Consider the following 26137-nt stretch of genomic DNA (forward strand, 5'->3'; position numbering starts at 1 on the left):
AATTCTTACCTTTAACAGAATGATCATTGCAAACTCGGTGGCTGCAAGTTAGATTTGGGCCATCGCCAAATCCCTTTCTTCTGATCGCTGCAACTGTCTCCGCTGGGTTAAATTTATTATTATTTTTGGGTCCTTCGTCTTCCTAATGGATGGTAACCTGAACATTTTGACTCCATACTCCATCTCGACCCTGTCTTCTAGTGCATCCGATGATTATGCAGTTATTTGGCACGTTTCACGTTTTAAAAATTGGACTCGAGCTTGTTTCACATCAATGTTTACAAGCCAGCCAAGCAGGGTTGCCAGATTATTTTTCAACAAAATGCCAGGGGAAGACTCAAAAAATGCCAAAACACTCAAAAAAATGCCAAAGTCTGTTGACTCCCACCCCCACTAAGAAAACTACTCACTTTTGATAGACAATTTACTATCATATCCTGGTGGCTTGCGTGTTTTCTTTTCTTTTTTTTCTTTTTTTAAAAATTATACTAAATTTCCTGTTGGGGTAATTTTTTTTATTAAGAAAAGGTGTCATTTGAAGTATAATATACAAGAAAAGAAAATGCCAAATGAAAATGCCAAATGCCAAATGATTTTTCTAATGCCAAACGGTTTTCAAAAATGCCAGATTTTTGGAATCTGGCATTTAAAATGCCAAACTGGCAACCCTGCAGCCAAGTTCTTTTGCCATCCGGAACTAAAGTAGGTCATTGCGTGACGTCATCAGCATACTATCTATAGATAGAATGCGCTTGGCCAAGGAGTTCACAACATTGCCATCCGGAAGTATAACGGACCAACACATAAACTCTGTTTAACCATGAACTTTTATAGTCTTGTTAATACAGTTTAGTGAGAACAACTCACAAACGCAGATGGCAAAAACAATAACAAAGGCCTGAGTGACGTCATATGCATACTATCTATAGCAATAAAATTTACTTATCATGATATAAATTATCAAAATACTTTTTCTAATGACTGGAATTAGAAAAAAAAATTAACCAACAATTATTGATTTTTATTTATTAAATAATCATACAAATTTTGTATTATGTTTTTATTTTGATATTATGGAACAAAAGGTCCTATGGACTAAATTAACTGCAGACCTGTTATGTTTACATTTCCTTCAAGATGGCTGGATACTATGAGCCTGATTGTGGAACTGCATACTACAGATCAAACGATCCTGTAAAAAATCTACGCATAAAGTAGGTTTTCTTTTATCTTCGAGGTGTACCACAACAACTATACATGTTTCTAATTTATAAATTGTCTTGAAAGATGTGGCATTTGGACAGCCATTGGATATCATAGAACTCCCGAAATAAATTTTTGAACTTGTCCAGTCTTGCCAGTTGAAAAGTATACTGATACTGAGATTGAGATTTCTCTACTCTAATATCTAGATACTTGTAGCCACTAGCGTAAGATTGACTTTTTAAAGCCATTCGATTACACACATTTTTTGATTCAGTTTTGAAAAGTATGTCAGTTATCGGATGTTTTATTTAAACTATAAAATAGATAGTCTAAGTCTAAGTTCTATCTAGCCTAGGCTAGAAATAGATAGATAGGTCGTTCTATTTTTTCCTTTGCTATTCATTGCTATGGACCGATAAGATAACCTGGGAACTGAGGACGGTCATTATCCAACTTAAGTACTTGCTTATCACTCAAGGCAATCAGCCCCACAGATCCTGAGCATTATTCACTATTCAGTGAAAAAGGGAGGCCTTCCGTAAGCTCCTCTTGCTAAGGGAAACAACCCAAGTATTCGTACTTTAACTTTAACTAGACCTTAGAAAAAATAAAACTCTAGTACCTTTAACTAACCTAATAGGAAAAACAAACAAACTAGGACCTTTTCTAAGACCTATAGCTATAACTAACCCTAATAGAAAAGAAATCCTCCGACCTCGAGCTAACCCTAATACTAATGAAAAAAACACAACAAAACAATCCTAGGACTTTGCACTACCTTTCAATACTTCAACGACAAAATGGAGGCAGGGAATTTAAAAAAATGGTCATGTTAGGAAATGTTAAACATTCACTAATCTATCAAGGTTTGTTGTAGAGTTTTTAAAATGCTACTATATGTTGACAAATTGAATAAAAGGTCCACGGTGAAAATACTAATTGAAAGAGATGATACCTGGAGGAGCTTATGGAATTACTCAGTGAAAATGCATAGTGTTGTCAGATGTCGCGATTCCCCTCATCGGTGCATCAAAATATATGGGGATGACCTATATGGCCACTTGGCAAATACTAAAGGGAGCTATAATTTGACAAATGGCATCCATCTCAAACACCTTTCATGTTGCCTTTATGAGGAGGGAATAAATACTCCCCAGCCAAGCATTCAGGGGAGCGATCATAGCTGTTACAAGTTCCATATTTGTATTGTTTCAGCATTTTGAAAAATCTGTTTGGACCCTTTTTCTTAGTTGAGTGAAAGTCTTGAATTAAAATGAGTGTTTATAACCCGATAAGGTGATTTTATCTTATTTTTATATTTTGACTTGAATCTCAGCTTTTAAAACGGAAGGGTGTATCAGATGCTTATGAATTGATTTAATAGTGAACTATATTAGAATTAGACTTTAAGGTTCCAATGACTCAGTTGGTAGAGCATCACATGCTAAGCGACTGAGAGCGATCCTGAGTCAAGTTGAGATTTTTTTTATGACCTTTCTGTTCACACAGCAGTGATTAGGTAGCTGGTCAAGAGGAAAGTACTTGATAGACAAGCATCCTATACAAAGGATAGCAAGCTATTGTTATTATTCATTTCATGCTACAGAAACCATGATAAACTCTGGCTCCATGGACTTAACGGCTTTGAAGGACTGAAGTTTTATATGAGTCTTGGGTTGGGTTTATTTGTCCTCTTCGTACAATAGATAGTTTCTTGAAGTAATAAAAACAAAAATTTCACATTTCTGGCTATTGTAAGTTTAATATCTATTTTGGCAGCAAGTTATTCCTGACAAAATACTATGTTGAGGTGGTGGTCACATATCGCAGTTGCAGTTCAGTAGTTGAAAACCTGAATAAAGTATTCAGGAGTACTAAAGTTGTTACTATAACAATGTCCCCTTATGGCCTACAATTGAAAAGATTATGGTGTGCTTTGGATTAATTCGTCTCAGTATTAATTGCAGACTATAGTTAATGCAATAGTACAGTTTGAGTGGTGTTTACAATACCAAGGATATGCAGATTCCTTTTTATAAAATCGGAAATTTGGTCATGTAAATATTGATTATTAAAAAAAATAATTTTGGTTCAGCAGTCCTTTTGAGGGTTAGCCTTTTGGAATCATCCAGATTTTGTGAACAATAAAAATAACTGAGGAAAAAAAATCTACAATAATTTTAACTGCTCTTGTTTTATTGATCTTTTTTTTGAATGAGCCATTTTAGGTTTAACCTGCTTTCATTGTATATAACTCATTCATATTTTATTTCAGAGTTACTCTGAAAAGAGTGTCTGCAGCAAGCTTTAATGATGACAAAGCACAAGCTTCATCAGCTGGCGGTTCCAATGAAAATGATGTTGAACTTAAAACTCTTCTTCCCAAAGGGAAACGTAACAAATCCACAGATTACCAAGAATGCATTGTCAACTGGCAGGAAAAAGTTTTTTGTCAGGTGAGAAATGGAGAAAGGGGATAAAAAATTGAATTTGTTATTTATATATAATACAGTCCAAGTTCATGTTTGAGTTTGTGTGTGTTTTGAATTAGTAATGTCAGAGATTATTTATATAGTATATATTAGTTCCTCGGGTACAATCCATCTATTGATATAATATTTTCTTCCCTATCAAAGAGAGAAGTGGAGATGTACAGTAATGAGGAAAATTGCCAGACAGTCTTAGCAAGGAAATACCACCAAGATGTGACAACCAAAGCGTACGTACCTTAATTTTCTCCTAATATTGTTTATTTTGTTCAATCTTAAAAAATATAATACTTTAATCCACATACACTCCAGGATGAACTTCTAGGGACAAAAAAGTTATAGGAAACTGTCTTGCCGTAATGACTTGATGGGGGGGGACATGGCTCATTGGTTTTGTTGTCGCTTCTTACCCAAAAGCATAATTCTACTATCAATTGCGCTTTGTGGTCTTGAGTAAGTCACCCCTCCCTAGCCCACTTTTTGGCGCTGTGTTGTGGATGAAACCCCCGAGTTATTCCAGTCTTCCCTTGGATTAGACCTGAAGACAAATTTGTTGGCATGGTGGACGCCATATCATTGATTTTAGATGAAGGCCAAGGTAATTATCAAGAACAGAATAACAAATTCCATTAGATGACAGAGTGAACTTTATTCATTGAGACATCTGCTTTATATTGCAGGAACAGGAAGAAAAAAAAAAGGGTGATAATAATAATGCTTAATTTTGTCGTCCCCCAAATTAGAGAGTTACATGATAAGTGATTCCTTACACAAAAAGGTCATAATAAGAAAATGAATTTACATTCTAACACCCCCTCTTAAATTCAGTTTCCAAAGCAAGTTAAAAGATAAGTGCTAAAAGAAAATGATACATTGCAAAGCATTTAGGTAATACATTGTAGGTTGTAGGCATTAGAACATTACACCTATGTTTAAACTGAGAAAGAAATGTTTGTACTCAGATCATAGTTAATCAAGTAAGAACTAACAGTCAAGAACGATATATAATTATAATGGTAATGAAGCATAATATATAGGTACATACATATGAAATCAAAAGGTCAACAAAATTGTGTGCCATTATTTTGACTAAGGAGAAAATCATTAAACTAAAAAAAATGCAAAGAAAAATCACAAGTTTGATACTTGTACTAATAGTGCATAGCATGATGTGAGTAAGTGATTTAAGACTTTTTAGTACTTCCCTTACTAACCCATCAAGATAGGGATGAACATTTGTAATTTTGTCTTAGAGACTGGCTTTGTGAACATATCTGCCCGATTCTCTTCACTTGGAACATAACAGGTATGAAGTATTCCCTTTTGGATTTCATTCCTCACAAAATGGTATTTTATGTCAATGTGTTTTGTCCTTTTGTGGTGTACAGGATTCTTACCAAGGGCAATAGCACCCTGATTGTCACAATTCAAAAGAAATGTTCAATGTTAGTGTTCATCATGTCATTGATCAATGCCCTAAGAAATATCCCTTCCTGTGTGGCAGCACACATTGCCATATATTCCGCTTCACATGTGGATAAGGCAACAGAAGGTTGTTTCCTTGATTTCCAGGAAATAAGGCTACCTTTTTGAGAGATCATAAAGCCATAGCCAGTCACGCTTCTGCGGTCAGCAGAATTTCCCCAGTCTGCATCACAATAACCTACCAAATTGGGTGGTGCCCCTGATTTTGTGTATACTAATTTTTTGTCAATTGTTGCCTTTAGGTACCTCAGTGCATGCTTAGCTATTGTCAAATGGTTTTGGGTTGGTTTTGACATGTATTGAGACAATTTGGTAACAATGAAACAAAGGTCAGGTCGAGTAGAAGTCATAATGTAAATTAGACTGCCAACAATTTCCCTATACAGTTTGTCATCCACTGGATTTGAAGGTTCATCACAAAACTTGTTGAGATTCATTTCACAGGGAGTGTGTTTGGGCTTGCAGTCTTGCATGCCAAATTTCTCTAACAGTCTTGCAATATAATGTGATTCGTCCATTGATATTGATTCATCTGAACAAGAGAAATTTATACCCAAGAAAAAGGAAAATTGACCTAGGTCTTTCATTTGGAAAGATTGACAAAGCTGTGCTTTGATTGCATTCATTGCAGATAGAGAATTTGAAGCTATGATTAAGTCATCTACCCACACAAGGATAATGCTATGTTCATCATTAGAATGTCTCTTATAAAGACAGGGATCAACTGCTGATTGAACAAATTTTTGCTCAGCTAAATGAGAGTGGAGTTTGAGATTCCAATTCCTACCACTCTGTTTGAGACCGTACAATGACTTTTTGAGTCTACAAACTAGCCTTTCACCAGATTTTGAGTTTAATTGATATCCTTCTGGTTGTTCAATGTATAAGTCAACATCAATTGGTGCATTTAAATATGCTGCTTTTACATCCATTTGGTTCAAGTACATATCATTTTCAATGGCAAATTGAATGAGAGCTCTGATTGAGGTGATGCGGGCCGTGGGCGAAAACGTTTCCTGATAATCAACATCAGGATTTGGGAATACCCTTTAGCTACAAATCTTGCTTTATAAGTTTCTTCTCCATTTGGACCATTCTTAATGGTGTATACCCATCTACCACCAATAGCTTTTCGGTCAGAAGGTAAACTTGTAATTTCAAATGTTTGATTTTCGCTCAGGGCATTCATCTCCTCATCCATAGCTTTTTGTCATGCATCACTTGCATTGCAAGTCATTGCTTCCTTGTAAGTGTTAGGGACATCAAGCATGTTAATGTTATAGAAATAATGAATGGTATTGTTAAGATATGCATCAACTTCATCATCAACAATATATTCGTCCAAATGTTTAGGACGAGAGCGAGTTCTCTTGGAACTGGCATGCATTGGTGACGGGTTTTCATTTGCTTCCTTATCACCTAAATCTTCAACACTTTCAGTTTCAGGCAAACTCCGGTCACTGAGTGGCACTTTGGGGTTTGTTTTTGAGTAACTAGCATCAAAATCATCATCATCATAAGATGGAACTTCAGGGTAGTGACCAGAATTCTCCTGAGACTGAGACTTTGGTTGAGACAAATCTGTAACAGTAATAGGATCTTTAGGGAATTTGACACATTTGACCCTTTTAACGGTTTGGGTGTCTGGAAAATAGATCAGATAGGCTGGACTTTTTCTACCATACCCCACAAATATTCCCTTTTCACTTCTGTTTTGTAATTTTGTTGGTTTTTGTGATAATAAAGCAAAACATGGGGATCCAAATGTTTTCATATTGGCAATGTTGGGTCTTTTATTTGTGATCTTTTCAAAAGGAGTGCATTCAATTCTTTGTTTGTAGCACCTGTTGCGAATATATGCAGCCGTTAGGACAGCATATGTCCACAGTGATTTTGGTAACCCACATTGCAATAATTGGCATCTGGCCATGTCAAAAAGTGTGCGCCATGGACGCTCTGCCTTCCCATTTTGATGGGGGCTGTATGGTGCGCTTTTTTTCATGTCTGATACTGTGATTTCTCAAAATGGAAGTAAATTCTTGAGATGTGAATTCCCCACCATTATCACTTCTGATTGCTTTTATCTTCCCATAAGGGGCTATGTCAGACAGGTATTCTTTGAATGCAGTAGGGGTGTCACCTTTTTGCTTCAAAAAGTACACAGAGATCAAACCTGAAAAAGAATCAACACAAATCATTGCATATTTCATTCCATCACAACTAATTGGGTCAATAGGACTCGCTAGATCAACATGAACTACATCAAGAGGTTTCTTGGCACTGTTGTCAGGTTTTCTACTCACAGAATCAGTCATTTTAGCAAGGGAACACACTTCACAGTCAGATTTTGTCTCATCAGTGATGATCATACCATCTACACATTTTTGTAACTTAAAAATGTCTGCTGTGTTACAATGACCCAAAATGCAATGCCACTCCATGAGTGAATGCTTGGACGTTTTTGTGTGGAACGATGAGTTAAGGAAATAGAGACCCCCTCTTCTTTCAATGTTGAATACTGTATCTCTCGAACACAATTTTCCACAATCCTTCTTGAAAATAACTGTGGCACCGTTCTGCGTCGCGGCCTTTACTGAGAAAATGTTTTGAGAGAAGGAGGGCACGTACAGTGCATTTCTCAGGAGAACAGAATGTTTACAGCCATTGTCATCCGTCAACGTTATCTCTGCGTTGCCTTGTCCTTGGGCAAAGTTTGAAGTCCGGGTCCCGTCTGCAAATTCGATAACATGCTGTCCCGAGTCAAAATTATTGTGGAAAGAAATAAATTTTGACTTTTCGTGGAGTAGGTGAATAGTAGCTCCACTGTCCACAAGAAAGTCGTCCTCTGCGAGTTGGTTATCTTGGAAATTCGGGTTAACACCGAAAGCAAAATGGCTCTCACTTCGAGTTGTAGGTTCATCGTCTACTTTCATCTCTCGTAGTTTTGTCAGATTTCTACAGTTGCTGGTATCGTGCGATTTAGCTTTACAAATTTCGCACCAACGAGATTTTCTGTCGTCGTTTTGTTTACAAGCTTTGAGTTTTCTACAGTAGCTGGTATCATGAGATTTTGACTTACATATTTCACACCAACGAGCTTTTTGTGTCCTCGAGTTTGGTTGATTGTTGAAGGGTCTTCTGTTACTGTTGTACGAACTAACCGTCATCACATTTGATGCGGTTGAATAAGAATCTTGGAGTTTCTCAGTGTCTTCGTAATTACGTAATAACGATTTGAATTCGCTGAAGGTCAGTACTTCTGATTTTTGTGTGATTACGGCAGTAAAACTTTTATAATTTACCCCAAGTCCTTTTATCACCATAGCGATTAGCAAACTGTCACTGATTGTCTCACCAGCATCACGTAGAGCCGCTGCTGACGATTCAGCTCGAATGATATAGTCAGTAACTGTTTCTTGGTCATTCTTTAAGAGGGATGTCAACTCTGTGTAGAGTGTTATGATACGAGGTTTACCTTTCGGAAGATAGTGTTGTCTCAGGATTCGTAGTGCTCTGCGACCGTTGTTCCTTGCGTCCCTTATGATAAGAGAAAGGGATCTGTCGTCCAATACCTGGACCAGTTCGGCAAATACTTCCTCGTTTTTGTCTTGTTCTGTTGATACATCTTGATTCAAATCATCAAGGTCCTTGAGTACATCATCAAGTCCTCTTATTCTGATGAAGCCGAAAAACTTAACTTCCCAGAGTTCATATTGGCGATCGTCACCATTGAAGGCAATGCGATGCCTGGGCCCATAACCTGTTGGCATGGTGGACGCCATATCATTGATTTTAGATGAAGGCCAAGGTAATTATCAAGAACAGAATAACAAATTCCATTAGATGACAGAGTGAACTTTATTCATTGAGACATCTGCTTTATATTGCAGGAACAGGAAGAAAAAAAAGGGTGATAATAATAATGCTTAATTTTGTCGTTCCCCAAATTAGAGAGTTACATGATAAGTGATTCCTTACACAAAAAGGTCATAATAAGAAAATGAATTTACATTCTAACAAAATTTTCTCTTGGTGATCAGCTTATTTATTGATATGCTGCGGAAGATAACTTTATATGTAACATGTTACAGACTGTTGTGATAGGGATGAGGGATGCTATGTCATAACATTTATTTAGTATGTGAGTTGCTGTGTTTGATTAATTGTTTTTTACTGTATACATACATCTGCAATTTTCCGTTGCACCTGTAGATACACACAATACACACATACATCACTGTCAATGTCACAATCAATCATCATTGGTTGAAATCACAAGGCGCATATTGAAAAATTATTAAATTCTTTATTTTAAAAAAAATTTATTTTTACAATATTTTTATTATTATAAATTTTTTAAAATCTTTTTTTTTTTTTGCATTGGCTGCATGAATTTAGCTTTAGGAAATAATATTCGAGGAAGGAATGGAATGATAACAAAGAATAATAAGGAAAAAATTTGGGACATTCGAGTGAGTTCGAGGATACTGTACTCGAGTGTATCTCTATATGTAGCATACATTTGTTGATTTTATAAAGTTATTTTTTTCAGAGGCCGATTTCTTAATATTTATCCATTCTTCATGATGGATCTCTTTAGTCTCTGCTTGAGCACCCAGATCTTCCTCTTGTTCTCTTGCTCCTTCTCCTCCTCCTCCTCCTCCTCCTCCTCCTCCTCCTCCTCCTCCTCCTCCTCCTCCTCCTCCTCCTCCATCTTCTTCTTCTTCTTCTTCTTCTTCTTCTTCTTCTTCTTCTTCTTCTTCTTCTTCTTCTTCTTCTTCTTCTTCTTCTTCTTCTTCTTCAAATACAGCGATTGACTCTTTCAGACTATCAGACTATTGAGTATCACTGCTGAAGCACTAAGCCAAGAGAAAGAGAATTTTAACATGATATTTTCCTGATATTTTGTAGTGCGTCTTTGTGAGCCTCAATATTACTGAGAAGCGTGATACCAGGAGGCAGATTGTTCCATAATCTGAACTTACAGTGGAATCTGCATAAAGTCAACATGCTTAAAGTCAGCCTTTGCTTAAAGTCAACATCTCTTGTTACTTCCAAATTTTCTGTTCTTTATAATTTAAGTGTGTTCCATTGTCCTGAATTAAAATATCTACCATATATTTTGCCTGCAGGGCCAAGCGTAAAGGGAAAAACATGATTTTCACCTATGTTGACCATGACAGTTTCTCACATCAAAAAGAAGTAAGTAGAGCTTGGACAATTATTTTGAATAACTAATAAATTAACCTTGTGGTTTTGAAATGTTAGGCCAGAGGACGATATTGTTATGTCTGTTGCCTTTTGATTGAAAGGCTTTGGGTTTTAAACTTGGTGACGACTCTTGGAATTTTCCCCTTGACCCTGCAGTTTTAAAGGATCTGCCCACATAGTCCTATCACATATAAACTTTAAGGTCTTTAAAGTTATATGATTAGTGCTGAAAAGGAGAGTAAAAACTTTGCGTCTTTAGTGTTAAATATTTTTTTCCAGAAGGTGGGGGAGGGGGCAGATGTTATAAACAGAAAATGCAGATTATTGTTTATTGCTGTCTTGCAGATTTGCTGTTTTAACAGTCATCTCTTCACAAGGGGTCACCTGTACTAGTGACCACTGTTTCATGAGACTAACTTAATTTTTTCTTACATTTTTACTCTTGCCCTTTTAAAATCAGTAACTCTCAGTCTGTTATATGGAATAATTTGAACAATGGTCCAATTGAAAAAGTGGTTGAGCTTGAAACTTTGCATTTTGTTATATTTGGGTGTTAAATTAATATTTGCTCCAAACATTTATGATCCAAATTTATGACTTTTGACAGATTAGTATTTACTTTTAGAGGAAGTAATATGAAGACAATCCTTGATTTTGCATATATGAACCATTTACTCTGTTATTTTCTTAACAAGGGTGATCAGATGATGACAGACTACGAGGACAAAGCAAGTCCTCTTGCTGTCAACATGGCCAATGTCCGCTGTAGAAGAATGGGTGGAAGGCAGCTTAGAGAGAGGTAAGATCAGAGCTGTCAATTTCAACGAACAATTCTAAAAATGACAAAGTTTTGTTTCCAATTTACAGAACTGTATTGATATTTGCTTTTCAGTGAAACGCTGAAAATTAGAGTCTGATTCCAGAGAATTTGTTTTAAAGACTTTGTAGACAGATTAAGGCAAATTGTTCCTTTATACAGATATATATATATATATATATATATATATATATATATATATATATATATATATATATATATATATATATATATATATATATATATATATGTGTGTGTGTGTGACCAACCACCTCAATATGGTATTAAGTCGATGTGATTAAGATGTGGACACTTGAATTTACAGTCACAAATATCAGACTTGGGTTATGTTTTCATGTTTTATTGAAAGGGACAATTATATTATCTTAAAATGACAAAAATTTGGGGTCCTGATAGCTCAATTGACAGAGCAATTCCTTCACACGCAAAGATTAATGTTTGTTAGACAATTTTTTTGAAAAGGATGTTAATCTAAGTTCTTCTATAATTTAAAGATTAAAAAATATTAGTGGTTGATGCTATTTAAAACCGGAAGAAAAAATATGACGGGCAGATATTCTGAAAATCAGTTTTAATTGCTGTAGAATTGAGCCTTGGTTGATTTTTGATGGCAAATGTCTCTGCTCATTTCATCCTGGTTTCATGATGGGGTGATATGTGATGAAAATTGTATGTGAAACTTGAAAAAATGTTAGATCAATTACAAGTTTTAAAAATCTCTTCAGTTTAAAAAGAAAATGTAATAAGTGATAATATTGGTTTAAGTTATTATTCATTTATATGTGGTAGACATGTTTGTATTTGATATATTTTATGAAAATTGAACATTCCCAACACGTCTGATTAATGGAATTATTTATTAAAAATTTGTATTACAAGTTATATAAAATATGTATTAAAACTTATTTCTATATGAGAAATAAGTGAAATAATCTGTAAATCAGGTTATGGATTTCTGAGCAGAATGTTGATTTAAGTCTCATATTAATCCTTTTGTTGCTATTTTGTTACTTATGATTTTACAATCAGAGAACAAGGTAGCATTCCAAAGTCTTTGATCGTGGAAGAAAATCCAAGTGATGATTTTAAACAACGAAGTCGTTTAGAACCTCCTCCAGTCCAAGTCATGTACATCATGGCTGACCTCAGTCCACCAGACAGGTTAAAAACTTGTTTTTATTGGTCTTTTTGTTTTTTGTTTTTTTTTTAAGTTACAATTAATTACAACATTATTTGTTAATTATGGTCTTTTGTATTCTTGATTCAGAATTTCAAACAAATTCCTAAACATTTTCATGATTTTTAGCTAATCATTGATAAACTTAAAGCATAATCACCTCAGATCACTCACCGATTTTGTCCACGATAAACACAATCTAAGTCCCCATCTCAATACTACAATTTTATATTTTAAAATACTCTTATTCGCCTAATCCAAATTTTAACCTTCATTTTTTAAAAACTAGCTTCCTGTGACAAATACTTTTAGCATTAAGCTTTTAAATTGCTGTTACCATGTCCATCTTATTTGTTGCATGGCTGCATGAATACGTTAATTATGCTCTCTTACACTCTTGCAATCAGAGTTTTAAACGAATTCCCAATCGCAGTTATCATGTTATTCTTTCCATAGCTGCATGAATATTACATTTTTAAAAAATCTTTAAATTCAGTCAAATTAACTAAATCCCAATCAAACTCTTTTTCAAACAACTGTCTACTTCAAGGTAGAAAATCATGAATATCTGCTGTCATTATCATGCATTGCCTCTGTAGGCCATACACTCAATGTGGCACATTTAGTTTTCTACTTTCTAAAGCCTTTGAAGTTATTTTCACTTTCTTTTTCCAACACTATTTGTCTACACCACCTTGATTTTTACGAAAAGACGTTGTGGTTTTTATTCAATATTTTGAAATATAAGTTTACTTTTATTCTACTTTCTTTTCACTCTAAAAATAACAGACCACCAGAAGAAATTGATGAGTATGTGTTGTGTTCAATCAAAGTGGATGCTAATGGAGTATTGTGTGTAAGACCAGATTTTTTGACGGACGGAAAACCTTATACAATCGAAACGCTCAAAACAAGAGGTGAGAAAAATGAACCTGAAATACAGCTGATTATTTATGGCAGTTTATGAGCTCTTATCTATATATCAACACATCAAATTATAATAATGGGAGATTATACTTTATTTCAAACATTGAAAAGACTGCAAATTTGTTTTTTAAAGTAAGTTCTTGTGAAACTGACTTTCTTGAAGTCACAGTATATATCAATTTGTATACTGTTGAAATAGCGGGAAGGAGACCTGCTGAAGACTAAAAACCCTGATACTTTATCAATCCAGCCACCTCCATACCCATACCTTTACTTGGAGATTTATGCAATTTTTTGTTTCACTAATTGTTTCAATTTAAAAAATATAATTTTTAACTTGATTTTATATTTCACAGAGGGTTTTGATTACACCATTGAGAATATGTCACAAGAAATGAACAGGTAAAAATATTTGACTTTTTCAATTTATTGTCTTTGTTTGAACTAATGAGGTGTTATTTTATACAGGAATATAGTATAGAGGACTTTTATGGAGTAATTATGCTTAGAATGCAAATCAGTGTTTGGTTTTACAATGTGATCCCTCCAGACTTTTATGTTATTATTTTCATTACAAGAGTGAAAAGATATTGTTATTTGTGCTTTTTTTCTCTTGTCATTTAGAAACAAATTTGTAATTTGTATTGTTTCAGTTAAAAAAAATATACTCATGCTCCCGGAGTTTAGAAAGTGATATGCATCTTTAATTTGAAAACATTATTTTTTTCCCCTCTCTTCTAAAGACAAGAGCAAGACAAAGAACTCAAGATGTACAGAGAGGTATACACAAGTTTCCCTTGGGTTCATTATTGTTGTGTCATTTTAAAAGCCCTCTTTCATCTGATTTTATTCTACCAAGTTGGCATATTATTCCTTTCTGTAATTTTTAACTCAATGCTGAAATGGCTATTCTGACTTTTTAAAGTAAATATTAGGTGTTGAACAATTTTGTCATGGGTTCATTATTATTGTTGTGTCATTATATTAGTCCTCTATTCAGCTGAAAAATCTAATGAGCTGAGATTTAAAGGGCACTGGAATTCCAAAGGATTAAAAAATTTTTATTTTGATTTGCTTTGTTTTGTTTTTGACATTTAAAATTAGTAAGGGCTTGTTCATTTCAACAGGCTGTATTAAACTTTCTACTTCAAAATTTGTATCACTATTGGATTTTTTTTGGTAGGTCAAGGAAAGAATATAGCTTGAAGCATTCCTTATTGATCTACTTAACCACTTTAATAACAGCCTAAACAAATATTTTGATCAAATAGATAGGTTCATTAACTTTTGCTGAAATGACATGCTTGAACTAAATATCTCACAGAATAGTCTTCATTATGTTATTTATTGAAACCCCCATTTCACATTTTTGCTTTTTTCTCAGATGTATTCCAGACACAATGATTTCGTTCAGTCTTGTGTGGGATATGAATTTCAGTTGGTATGTTATAAGTTGTTACACAAATAATTTCACATCCTCAATGCATTCACTTCAACTGGTCTTAGTTCATTAAATAGTGGATAAATAGTAAGTAAATAAATGCATAAATAAATACATTAAAAAAATTAAAATTCATAAATAAAAAGATAAATAATTAATAAAGAAAAATAAGTAAATAATAAATCAATGGATGAATAAATAAATAGATAGACAAGTTGTTAAAGTGGTAGAATAAATCATTTTTCAAAGAAGACGATTTTAAGCACATTTTCTTTTTAATCTTCTTTTTTAGAAAATGGATGTAATAGCTGGATTTCGATAACGAAAGAAAAAAAATTAACTAGATATAATCAACCACATGACTTAAAATTTTATTTTTATTACATTTTTCTTTTTGCAGCCACCACCAGACACTTTGAAATATGTTGTCTTTGGGGAAATTGGTAAGCTGTGACTCAAAGAGCTGTAAAATAGATTCCTAATCTTTAATCGGCAGCACTCAGTTATACTCTACCTGACGTCATACCTCATTTGGTTTTTCATCAAGAAAGCAGTAACAATGATGCAACGCACATTACTATTATTGTTCTATTTGTGAAAAGGGCTAGATCTGCATTTTTTTACAAAATCATTTGAGAGAGAATTTGAAAGAAAATATTCAATTCTACTGTTAAAAGATTGAAAAATGTTTTTGGACAACATTATACTATCTTTGGTTTTCGACAATTCCAATTCCAATTATAGGAATTACTCAAAAGTTTATTATTAGATTATTTAGATTAAATTCTTCATCACTATGTTTATCACACCCATTCTAAGGTTGAGTTAACAAAAAAAAAAAAAAAATAAAAGAAAAATTAATTTAAAAAAAAAGGAAAAACAAAGATTAAAATATTGTTGCTTCTCTGTTAGTTCTTTGTTTGGCTTAAAGTGAATTTGATTCCTTACAAGTTATTTATTGACCTACTATTGTTCTTCATGTTAGTTAACTTTTTGTTGTTGATTTTATTTTGTCTTTGACAGTATCAGCTCAAGACTTTGAAAAAGATAATCTCTACGTACAGGCATTCATAGATTTACCAAAGGGTATGTTGATTTCTTATTGTTATAATATAGTATGTTTATTTTTCCCAAATTGTATTTCTTATCGTTGTACAGGAGTGTGAACATTAATGTCACAAATGTGATTCACCACTTTGTACCGATCTCAAACTGGTTGATAATTATATTTATGGTTTGAACTGTGCTTTTATAAAAATAATAATTTTAACCTGAGAAAAACATTGTGCATTTTCCACCCAATGTGCCAAAATATAGGTGCAGTATCAAAGCTAATGTTTTTAATTTTTGCATGTTAATGATAGTCGAATAAAACTATCTATGTACATGATCATTTCTATTACATTTCTTCCAATTTTGAATAGTAGCAAAAATCTCTAGGATTGAGTGAGTTAAGGGATCCTAAGCCAATGACAACACTGAAGATGTAATTTGTGGAGACGTAACACATATTCGGCACTATTGTATTCTTTTTTTGTTTGTTTTTGAGATACAATTTGGATAGTTGGAAGATGTATGATGTCAGTGTGGTCTGTGGTTCATTTCCAGAAGGTATCAAGTTCAATTCCCCTTGTCACCTTTCGTAACAAGTCACCTCGCCCTGGGTCGCTTTGTGGCGCCATACTGAGACTGATGCCTGGGTTATTCAGTCTTCCCATGGAATTGAAAAATTTCCCCTTAGGGATGAATAAAGGGATGTTTTTAAAATTCTATTTTAATAAAAATTTCAGATTGGTACTGTGATCATGGTCAACAGATGTCTTGGGTCACCCAAACTTGTGCCACAAAAGCATTTAATCGGGTGAGATTTTGCATTTCATATATTTTGATATGATCTGATATGGTAATGATGAGCAAATAAATTAGACTCATTGTCTTGTACTTGCCAAATGAGTAAGAATGAATTTTAGCAAAATTATTTCCTTTGAAAAATATTTAGATTTATGTAGCAAAGACTATGAAAAATGTTTTTTTCTCTTTTTGAGGAAAATTTTTGTCTGAAATCAAAGCCCTATCTCCACTGAGTAAAAATGTTTTTGAATTTTGAAAATCCATTCATAAATAAACAAGCTATGCAGTTTCAAAGGAGTCATTTATTTGGATGACCCGCAAAGAGGAAAAAAACGCGAAAATATGGGACGCTTTTTCGGCATTTTTTTCGACCTTTGGTTGTATCTTGCGTAATAAGTGGATTAAAAGATTGAAATTTGGCAATTTTATGGCAAATTTGATAGAGAATATGATGAAAACATTAGAAGAGTTCTAACTTATATATAAACACACACACACACACACACACAGAGAGAGAGAGAGAGAGAGAGAGGGGGGGGGGGGGGGGGGGTTGCGTACGTAAACAAAAGAAATATAGAAGGAAAAGAGAAATTGGACAAGGGGACAAAGGTTACTGATAGAACGTGACTTGGAACACAATAATTAAACCCATGCTGAGATTGTAGATCATATTGCAACCGAAAACTTTTAACATTATAATTTCTTAAATTCTTGTAAATTAAACAGTCAAATTATCAGCTGTTTATTGAACCCAAACGCAATGGCAGACGATAAACACCCCTCTGCCAGTGAGACCGCGCAGACATTTTGACTAGTCATGAACTTTAAAACGAGGTCAACCAATCAGAAAGCGCTTTGCCACGACTCGCTCAGCCGCTGTTTGGTGCCAAATCGTTTTGAACTTGTGATTCGGGTTGTAGGGGGCAAAATGGCTTTGTCTTTTACAAATGAAGAACAAATTAGGATAGTGTTTTGAAAAATACGGAAAAGTACTCGTCATATTCATATGAAATTTTACAACCTAAAAGAAGAAATGTTCATGTATTACCTTGTCAGCGACAAAACCTACACGCCCGGTAGTTTTAGAAATATTTTACTCCAAAGAGTAAAAATCTATTTTTAAACGGTCTTCTGGTAATCGTACGAGTTTTGTCGCTTAACATAATCTAAAATGACCTTTTTTCTAACTGTGTGCCAACTTTCAGTCATATTCATCGATAAACAGCGTCGTAATTAATTTTTAAAAATAGCATATACCAAACGGCTTCGTCCCATATTTTGTCGCGAATTTGGGCACTTCGTGAGCGAAAAAGAGGCCCAAAGATTTGTGCGGGATAGTCATTGCTAATTTATGGCAGACATCCATTCAGGTTTTTGCTGCGTTAAATCGATGATCTATTCCAAACAATTACCAACAAATCTACATACTTGTGAGGATTTAGTCGTATTTTATCATCTTTTTATTATCGTATTTTTCAAATTTTTAGTTGAGGTGGGCAAATTCTATTTGACTCTCTGAGTTCACCATGGTTGAAAATTGAACAAATTTGTTCCATTCATATGAACTCGAGTGGATTTTGTTTACCTGATGGTCTACCAATGCACAAATAGTAGTTGAGTTTGAAGATATGATGCATCAATTTAGTTATTGAACTTTGATTTTAAATATTACCATTTTTTTTATTTTGTGTCTTAACGTTTTTAAGGTGGAAACTGCCAACTTCAGCTACCCATTTCATTTTGAGTTGACTTACAAAAAAGGTTTGACACCGTCCAATGCTGAGTGTAAGTGGTGACAGAATTTAATTCTGTTTTCTTTTAAAAACATAAGTGCATTAAAATGAGTGTTATTTTCGTTATACTATTATTGTTATTGTTAACATAGTTGTTATTAATCAGATATCTAGGTGCATGGAACTTGATTTTTTTCTGAACACTTTATTTGTGTAATAATCTATCATACCATTATAGGAAAATGAATATGCAACTAAGTAACAAATATGCAACAATACATATATCTTTCTTAAGGTTGAAGAGGAATTTAAGGTTCTCATTTGTGCATGCAGAGAGGCACTATTTGAATGCCTCATTGTTATATAGGGCAATCATTTTACCTAATGCTATCTTGGTAAGCCGGGTTCAAATGCTGATATTGGGCCAAGAAGTTAAGTAAGTATCTTGACAGTGGTATTTAATAACCCATTTTAGGTCTACTATCATGGTTCATTTGTTTACTTCATGATCATTTACTACATATGTCTTTTAAAATTTTTTTTTTTTTTAACAGATTCTTTTCCTCTGTTTCCACGTTTGATGTTGGAAGTGAGTGCTGTTGATTCCTGGATGAGACACTTCAATGAGGGATACAGTTACATACAACTTCCTGATAAACCAGGTTAACACTATGAAAAATTCATTCTTTTGATCTCATGCGGAAATGTGTCTATTGATTCCACCTTGAATAAATATCAAGATAAACATGTGCGGCTATGTGGTCTAGTGGTATGGCACTTGCTTTCGGATCGGAAGGTGCTGGGTTTGAGCCTCGCGCTCTGCGGATAGTTGAGTCCTTGAAAAAGGCTCTTTACTCACATTCTATCACCGTGCTCAGGTGAAAATAGTACCTGGCCGTTAACAGTGTTGTCTTTGTCCGAAAAATTGTAATATCGCCTAACAGGCGTTGTGTCCCGTCCTACATGTTAAATGTTGCTGTTGACCAGGTACCCCTTGTAAAGCGCTTTGAGCACATTTCGTGGATAAAGCTCAATTTTATAAACATAGATCAACTTCAGTGAAAACTTCAGATTTAAGAGAGAATCTGTCACTTTGAAGTGCTAAAGAAAAAGAAAACGGAATTTAGTCAATAAGAAAGTAGTAAAAATGTATCCATGTATCTAGACTTGCCCATATGCAGGCACAGAATTCCTGCCAAAAGAGATGCGTTCAATTATTTCAACATATTTGTTAATAGCAAATAGGGGTGTGCCACAGGGGGAGATGATTAACTAGAAAAAAAGAAAATATAATTTCTACCCCCCCCCCCCCCCCCTGGAAAAAAAATGATATATAAATTTGACTACCCCCCCCCCCCCCCCCCCCCCGGACGAAGTTTCAAACCTTAAACCAGGGCAGAGACAAAACAAGGGAGCAAAAACCAGTAATCTCATTTCAAGTCAAGGACAACAGAATATATTTAATCTTGAATTGAATGAATGCATTTGAGTAACAATTATAAGGATCACGTATATAAGACTTTGTTCAGAAAGTCATCTTTGCAGTTTATCGTTATCTATGTGCTGTGTGATTTGTGGGTTTCATTTACTTGTGGAAATATCAAGCTTTTTGAAAATGTGTTCTTATGTGAGTTATCCTCACAATATAGTTCATTGTGGTAGACAGATCTAGCAGACACAATCAATGAAGAACACATTTCTTTTAAAGACAAACATTTTATTTTAAGTAAAAACGTCCCTGATGGATTTTCTTCATTTTCTTTACCAGGAATTCATACAGAGACAGCAAATTGTTGGCGTCCAGTCGGCAACTCCATTATAGACAATCTCAGGCGTTTTTTTATTGGCGGGACACCCGAAATCGAAGACCCGACCTACCCTGGAGTGCCATCTACTTTTGATGTGAGTAGTAATAAATTTAAGCCTTCTTTTCGTCCAAAATGGTGCAATTATGGAGGACTTGACTCACAAGAAGAGCTAAATATAGAATTGTTAATTTTTTGACCCTCTCTGCCGCCTTAAGGAAAAAAGACTGTATGTGGCCTCTTGTTCCAAGTTAACATAGTCTTTTTCCTTAAGACGGTAGCTTTCTGTGTGATTGATGGCTGGGTCTATCAGATATAGTTGAAATCACTTTGTCTACAGCACTATCTGCTGCCTCTTTATTACTTCAGAAATGGAGATAAACTCAGGCTTCATGGGGTTATAGCACTGAAGGACTTTTATCCCTTCTTCCACGTGGCCTGCTGGGAGAATAATTGAAATGCTATGAATCGCATTGGACTGGGGGGGTCTGAAAATTTTTTGGGACTCCACCTGGATTCAATCTCGGGCCCCCTTTGTGTGTGAAAGAGTGATCTACTATATATGAGCTATCAGAACCCCTCCCCCCTCCCTCTCTCCCTGGTGAAGTCAAGATTTTTTTTTCGACTCTCCTCTCCACTCAGCAGTGATTGGATAGCTGGATCTGTTAGATCTGGTGGAAGGCACTTTGCGATAGACTAGCATTTAGCATCCTATCCAAAGGGTAGCAAGCAATGATATTGTCCGTTTCATACTATAGAAACTGGGATAAACCATGGCTCCATCGGCCTAATAGCTGAAGGACTACATTATGAATCCCATTAAGTTCACGCGTGGTGAAACTGGAAATGTTTTATATATAAATATGCACATATTTGAGATATTATCTCAAAAAGTATTACATTGGGATAAAGTTCATGCTAAAGAATGATTTTATCGTGAAAATGACGAGAAAAGTGAATTTTTAAAAGAAATTATATCTATTTTCGGTAAAAACAAATCTATTTATCAAGATTTTTGCTTTAAAGTTTTTGCTTTGTCTTCATATTTAAATATCTTCCAGGGATCCTACCTCAGCAAGTTTGGCTTCAAGACTCAATCGTCAGGGAATGTTACTATCAGATTGAATGTCCTGATGCAGTCCAGGTAATGCAAATTCGTTTTGTGTTGTCTGTATTTGATAATTTATGGATGTCTGTATTTCACACCCATAAGTTTAGTGCATAAACGGGGATTCAGAAAAATTAAGATTTTTATAGTGGTATGCAGACCAGTTAGACATGGAGCTTGTTGAGAGTTCAGAGTGTGCACCAAGAGCCAGATATTATTAGTATTATTATTTTTATATCCCTTTTATATCCCAAGAGGTTAGTTGGTAGGGCACTTGCTTCACAGGCAAAGGGACTGGAATTAATCCCAAGAGCTTAGTTGGTAGGGCACTTGCTTCACAGGCAAAGGGACTGGATTTAATCCTGAATGAAGACGAGATGATTTTTCTGACCCCCCCCCCCTGTCCTGTCCTTGCAGCAGTTGTTTGTTGTTGTTTGTTGCTTTAGGTCTCTTCCAACACAATTGAGGTTATATGAGAGACCGCTGAAACAAAGAAACAAGCAATCTAACAAAAATAGTACAAATGTAAATCAAAATCATAACCTAAAGATATCATAAGCCAAATCATAAACAACCAAGAACAAACAGGCAGAAGATTTACAGAAAAAAAAATATCCCCTGTCAAAAACACAATCACAAACCAAAGAAGCAGGACAGGCTAGTAAAGAGAAGAAGAAACGACATCACTATCGGATCGTACACCCATGCGAACATCATAGGTATATGATTCAAGGGTGATGCTCCCATCCAACCACCCGCTCCTTGCAGCAGTAATTGGGTAGCTGAGTGTTAGATTTTACAAAAATACACCATTGTTCACCCAAGGGGTAACAAGCAATTGCCATATCCATTTAAAGCTACAGAAATCGGGATATACTCAGGCTCTATGGGCTACTACAGGCTCTGGAATACTAGTACAATATCCCATTTTACAGAGTCATTAACGACAATCATATCTTTAGCTTTCATCATTGATGTCTTCCAACTTTTTTTTTCCTGCTGAAAACTTGAATTTTATTATATGTAATTTCCTTATATTATAATCAATACTAATTAAGTGAGGTTCAATATAAAGGCTGCAATTGAAAATGCTAATGAAAAACGGGACACAAAACCTTTATCAAAACTACAATAGATTCCTACATGTCTTTTTCAACCTTTGATCAACTGAATTTCTTTTTTTTTTTTCAGATCTTTCATGGAAAACAAGGCTAATAAACGATCATTGGGTTCTTTATTGGATACTCTCGGGTAAGAATTGACTCTAAGTTTTCTTTTTTTTAAGTTAAATGAAGATTGACGTAATGATCATAAGTATTATTGTAATTATTATTGCAAGAAATGTTCCGATTTAGAGATTAATTGAAAGCACAATAATTGGTAAATGATGAATACCATTTAGTTAGAATTTATAAGTAATTTATTAATATTTCTCTTTTCAGAATATCTGCCATGCAACAAAATATCACCAGCGTACTCGGTAAGACAAAGTTTTACAACATTCATTTTAATGGTTGACATTTTTTAACGCTTTAACAGCAAAACTTAATTTCTTAGAATTCATTATTTTTTTCAACTATTTAGTTTGAAAAAAAAAAAACCTAACCTTTTTCACCACGAGAGTAGTAGTAGTAGTATTAGTAGTAGTAGTATTAGTAGTAGTAGTATTGGTAGTAGTAGTAGTAGTAGTAGTAGTAGTAGTATAGTAGTATAGTAGTAGTAGTAGTAGTAGAGTAGTAGTAGTAGTATAGTAGTAGTAGTATAGTAGTAGTAGTAGTAGTAGTAGTAGTAGTAGTAGTAGTAGTAGTAGTAGTAGTAGTAGTAGTAGTAGTAGTAGTAGTAGTAGTAGTAGAAGTAATAGTAGTAGTAGTAGTTATTTATTCTGTAAATTATTTTGAAAAAGAAAGCCAATAAAACAACAATTTCTAGTTTCAATCTCTATTTAGAATCTTCTTAAAATTATGCGCTCACTTCCAACATATTGCAGGTAGTTATGTAGAGCCAGAACACAAAACCTTAAGTAAAGAAACCCTCCTTGAACTATTGTTTTGTTCATTCATTTCTTATGCTCTAAGGGGGGTTATAACACTTAGGCCATGACTCCAGGGTGCCTTCCTACTTTTTTTAAAAGTGCGGATTCTCTAGGATTGAAAAACATGTTTACATCAGCAAATTAGCTCTTTTGTATTTTTATCATAGGAATTGAAATAGCTATTTCCAACAAATTTTAATTTGTTTCTTTCTGTTCTTTTATTTTTCATTAATTATTTTTACTCATTTTTGAAAAGATTGGATTTTAATTTTTGATTTTTCGTCACTAAAACTTGTATTCATACTTCTTTCTAAATTAAACAGAGGCGTTCAAGAGAGCCCGGATGAAGATGATGAATGCCAGGGAGGCAGCCACTCAAGAATTGTTACGGGAAGCAAAACCTTTAGAAAAAGGAGAACTCCTTGCAGACATTCCTGACTGAACTAGGTCATATTTTTAGTTATTGTATTTGTGTTACATAAAGGAGATAAATGGAAAAGCATATTTACATCCTTAATGTACAGAATTTAATTTTTTTGTTGTTAGTGTTAGATAGGAATTTCAGTGCCTCAGAATTTTGTGAAAAGAGATAAATTCTTGACCTTTCTATCTTCATAGTATGTCATTCCATGGTGAGGAAATACAACCATGGACATTTGGCTGTCATGAGCCTGACTGACAGGACTTAATTTGCACATACTAAGGACCAAAGCTTTTAGTCTCACCTGACCACAATATGTCAGTTACTGGATGAATGACAATGATGTAAAATTCTGGTCTTCACTTAAATCCGTGGAAACGGTTCATTACATACCTATTACTCGACCAGTGAGTGAATAAGTACCCAGCAAACCAAATAGAGATTTGTTAATAGAAACAATGGGACTATTTTCTTCATAGTATATGGGCTCTAATCAGTTAGAATTTGCAATTCTGTTTTTGATTCACTCAAGCCCCTTGCCCAATTTTTTTTATTTTCCCAAAGTCATAGAACGATATTTGGATTAATCACGAATCGCAATCCAAAAAGGAAAATAAAATCATTATTTATCTATTTTACTTACTATTCAACAATAATAACGGAACCTTGCATTATTTGAAATTCATTTGGTAACATCAGTAACAAAGAAGTCATGAGAACTATTTTTTAAAATGCAAGCAGAATGAAGATTTTGCAAGGTGGGGGGGGGGAATACATGCTTTTACTAAATATTGCTCTCTATGATTCTGTTCACTAGTTATCTAATGGAGGTCAGTTTTAAGCAAAGACTGATAGAAATTTAATATATATTTAGATATATAAATAAATTTATAAATATTTCTTTCTCAGCCCCTTGACCATCCAGCAGAGTGTATGTAAGATCTGATGTAAAGTTCATTAAAAGAAACAAGTGTCTTAACCTAGCAATTGCTATAGTCCGTTTAGATCACGATAAATTCTAAGAAGGATGTATTTACTCATCAGGCCATATGGAACCAAATTTTTATTTCATGCAGTACATTTTGCTTGTTAAACATCCTATTGTTTCACTGGATCTCTTCCATATCTGTCACTGCATAGAGGCAGGTCCTCATTTACGCCTAAGTGGAGGACAGTATGATGCTGCTTGAAGCATGGAGCAAGCCAAAGGATAAGATAAAGGAGGTTTCACTATAACAAAACGAGAGCTTAGTAGTGGGGAATTTAGAGGTACTTGTTAAATGGGTGAAAGTAGTAGGAATATTAAGTTGGTCTGAGTGCCAGGTGAATCAACTGATCCATGCAAGAGTTCAAAGCTACTGTGATATGTATGCGGCTATGTGGTCTTGTGGTATGACACTCGCTTTCGGATCGAAAGGTCCTGGGTTCGAGCCTTGCTCGGTGCATAGTTGAGTCCTTGGAAAAGGCTCTTTACTCACATTCTCTCACTGTACTCAGGTGTAAAATGAGTACCTGGCCATTAACAGCATTGTGACGGCCCGAAAAAATTGTAATATCGCCTTACAAGCATCGTGTCCCGTCCTACATGTTAAATGTTGCTGCTGGCGAGGGACCCCCTTGTAAAGCGCTTTGAGCATGTTTAGTGGATATTGCACTATATAAAAGCTCAACTTAAAAAAAAAATTTATGTTCGTGTGTATGTACTTAAACCACCAGATGTCGCAGAATGGCAACGTTATAGATCTTTATTTCATTTCACATTTTGTCTTGAAATAAAAAGTTGTATATTTTTATATGTATATTAATAATAAAATCCTATACTATAAAAGTTCATTGATGTTTTCTTTTATGAATTTTCAAATGGGCGCTATTTACAATCTCCCCTATCTATTCCACTTTATCTGTAGTTTCTTTCCATGCCCTGCTGTGAGGTGACTTGAAATGATTTTTATCAGGCTCTGGCTGGGATCGTTGCTGAGTCTGAGAGGATGACAATCAGACAGGAGCTTTAAAAAATATTTTTTTAAAGACATATTTGGTTATTAGTCTTGTGTAATTGTGAGTGAGTCCTTGTGTCCTTGGAAAAGGCTCTGTACTCACGTTACCATTTGAAGTGTTGTTTCATGTGACAAACTATGAAAACAAGTATTGAGATGAGTTTCATGTATTTATTTACAGAAAATAATGATCATGGAAAGTGTTTCGATCAAAAACACATCACATTCTTACAGAAAAACAAAAACATAAAATTTAGACAAAGACATTTATAATGAATATGGTAAACATTTGTGATAATTTATGGGGTTTATGAGGATCAAAATAAGATCAAGTATAATAATATAAGAATATAGACAAACCTGTATACTTTGATAATAGTCATTTCTCAAACATCCGATGAAATCAACAAGTCTCA

At 34.4% G+C, this 26137-nt stretch overlaps 1 protein-coding gene across 1 annotated transcript; it reads left to right on the forward strand.

The window, feature by feature from the left end:
• Nucleotides 1-1100: 1100 nt before the first annotated feature.
• LOC144967827 (tectonic-like complex member MKS1) lies at nt 1101-25555 on the forward strand. Its single transcript, XM_078905501.1, has 20 exons — nt 1101-1214; nt 3482-3662; nt 3843-3925; nt 10313-10382; nt 11087-11190; nt 12259-12390; nt 13196-13323; nt 13690-13735; nt 14077-14113; nt 14718-14774; nt 15175-15217; nt 15798-15860; nt 16565-16635; nt 18332-18410; nt 18913-19020; nt 20127-20260; nt 21225-21307; nt 22463-22522; nt 22714-22751; nt 23627-25555. The coding sequence occupies exons 1-20, from the start codon at nt 1138-1140 to the stop codon at nt 23743-23745; spliced, it is 1713 nt and encodes a 570-aa protein (XP_078761627.1). The 5' UTR covers nt 1101-1137; the 3' UTR covers nt 23746-25555.
• The last annotated feature ends 582 nt before the right edge of the window (nt 25556-26137 follow it).

Source organism: Berghia stephanieae, chromosome 3 (assembly GCF_034508935.2).
Source record: "Berghia stephanieae isolate SIO BIC M18660-M18661 chromosome 3, UCSD_Bste_1.3, whole genome shotgun sequence".
Taxonomy (NCBI): domain Eukaryota; kingdom Metazoa; phylum Mollusca; class Gastropoda; order Nudibranchia; family Aeolidiidae; genus Berghia; species Berghia stephanieae.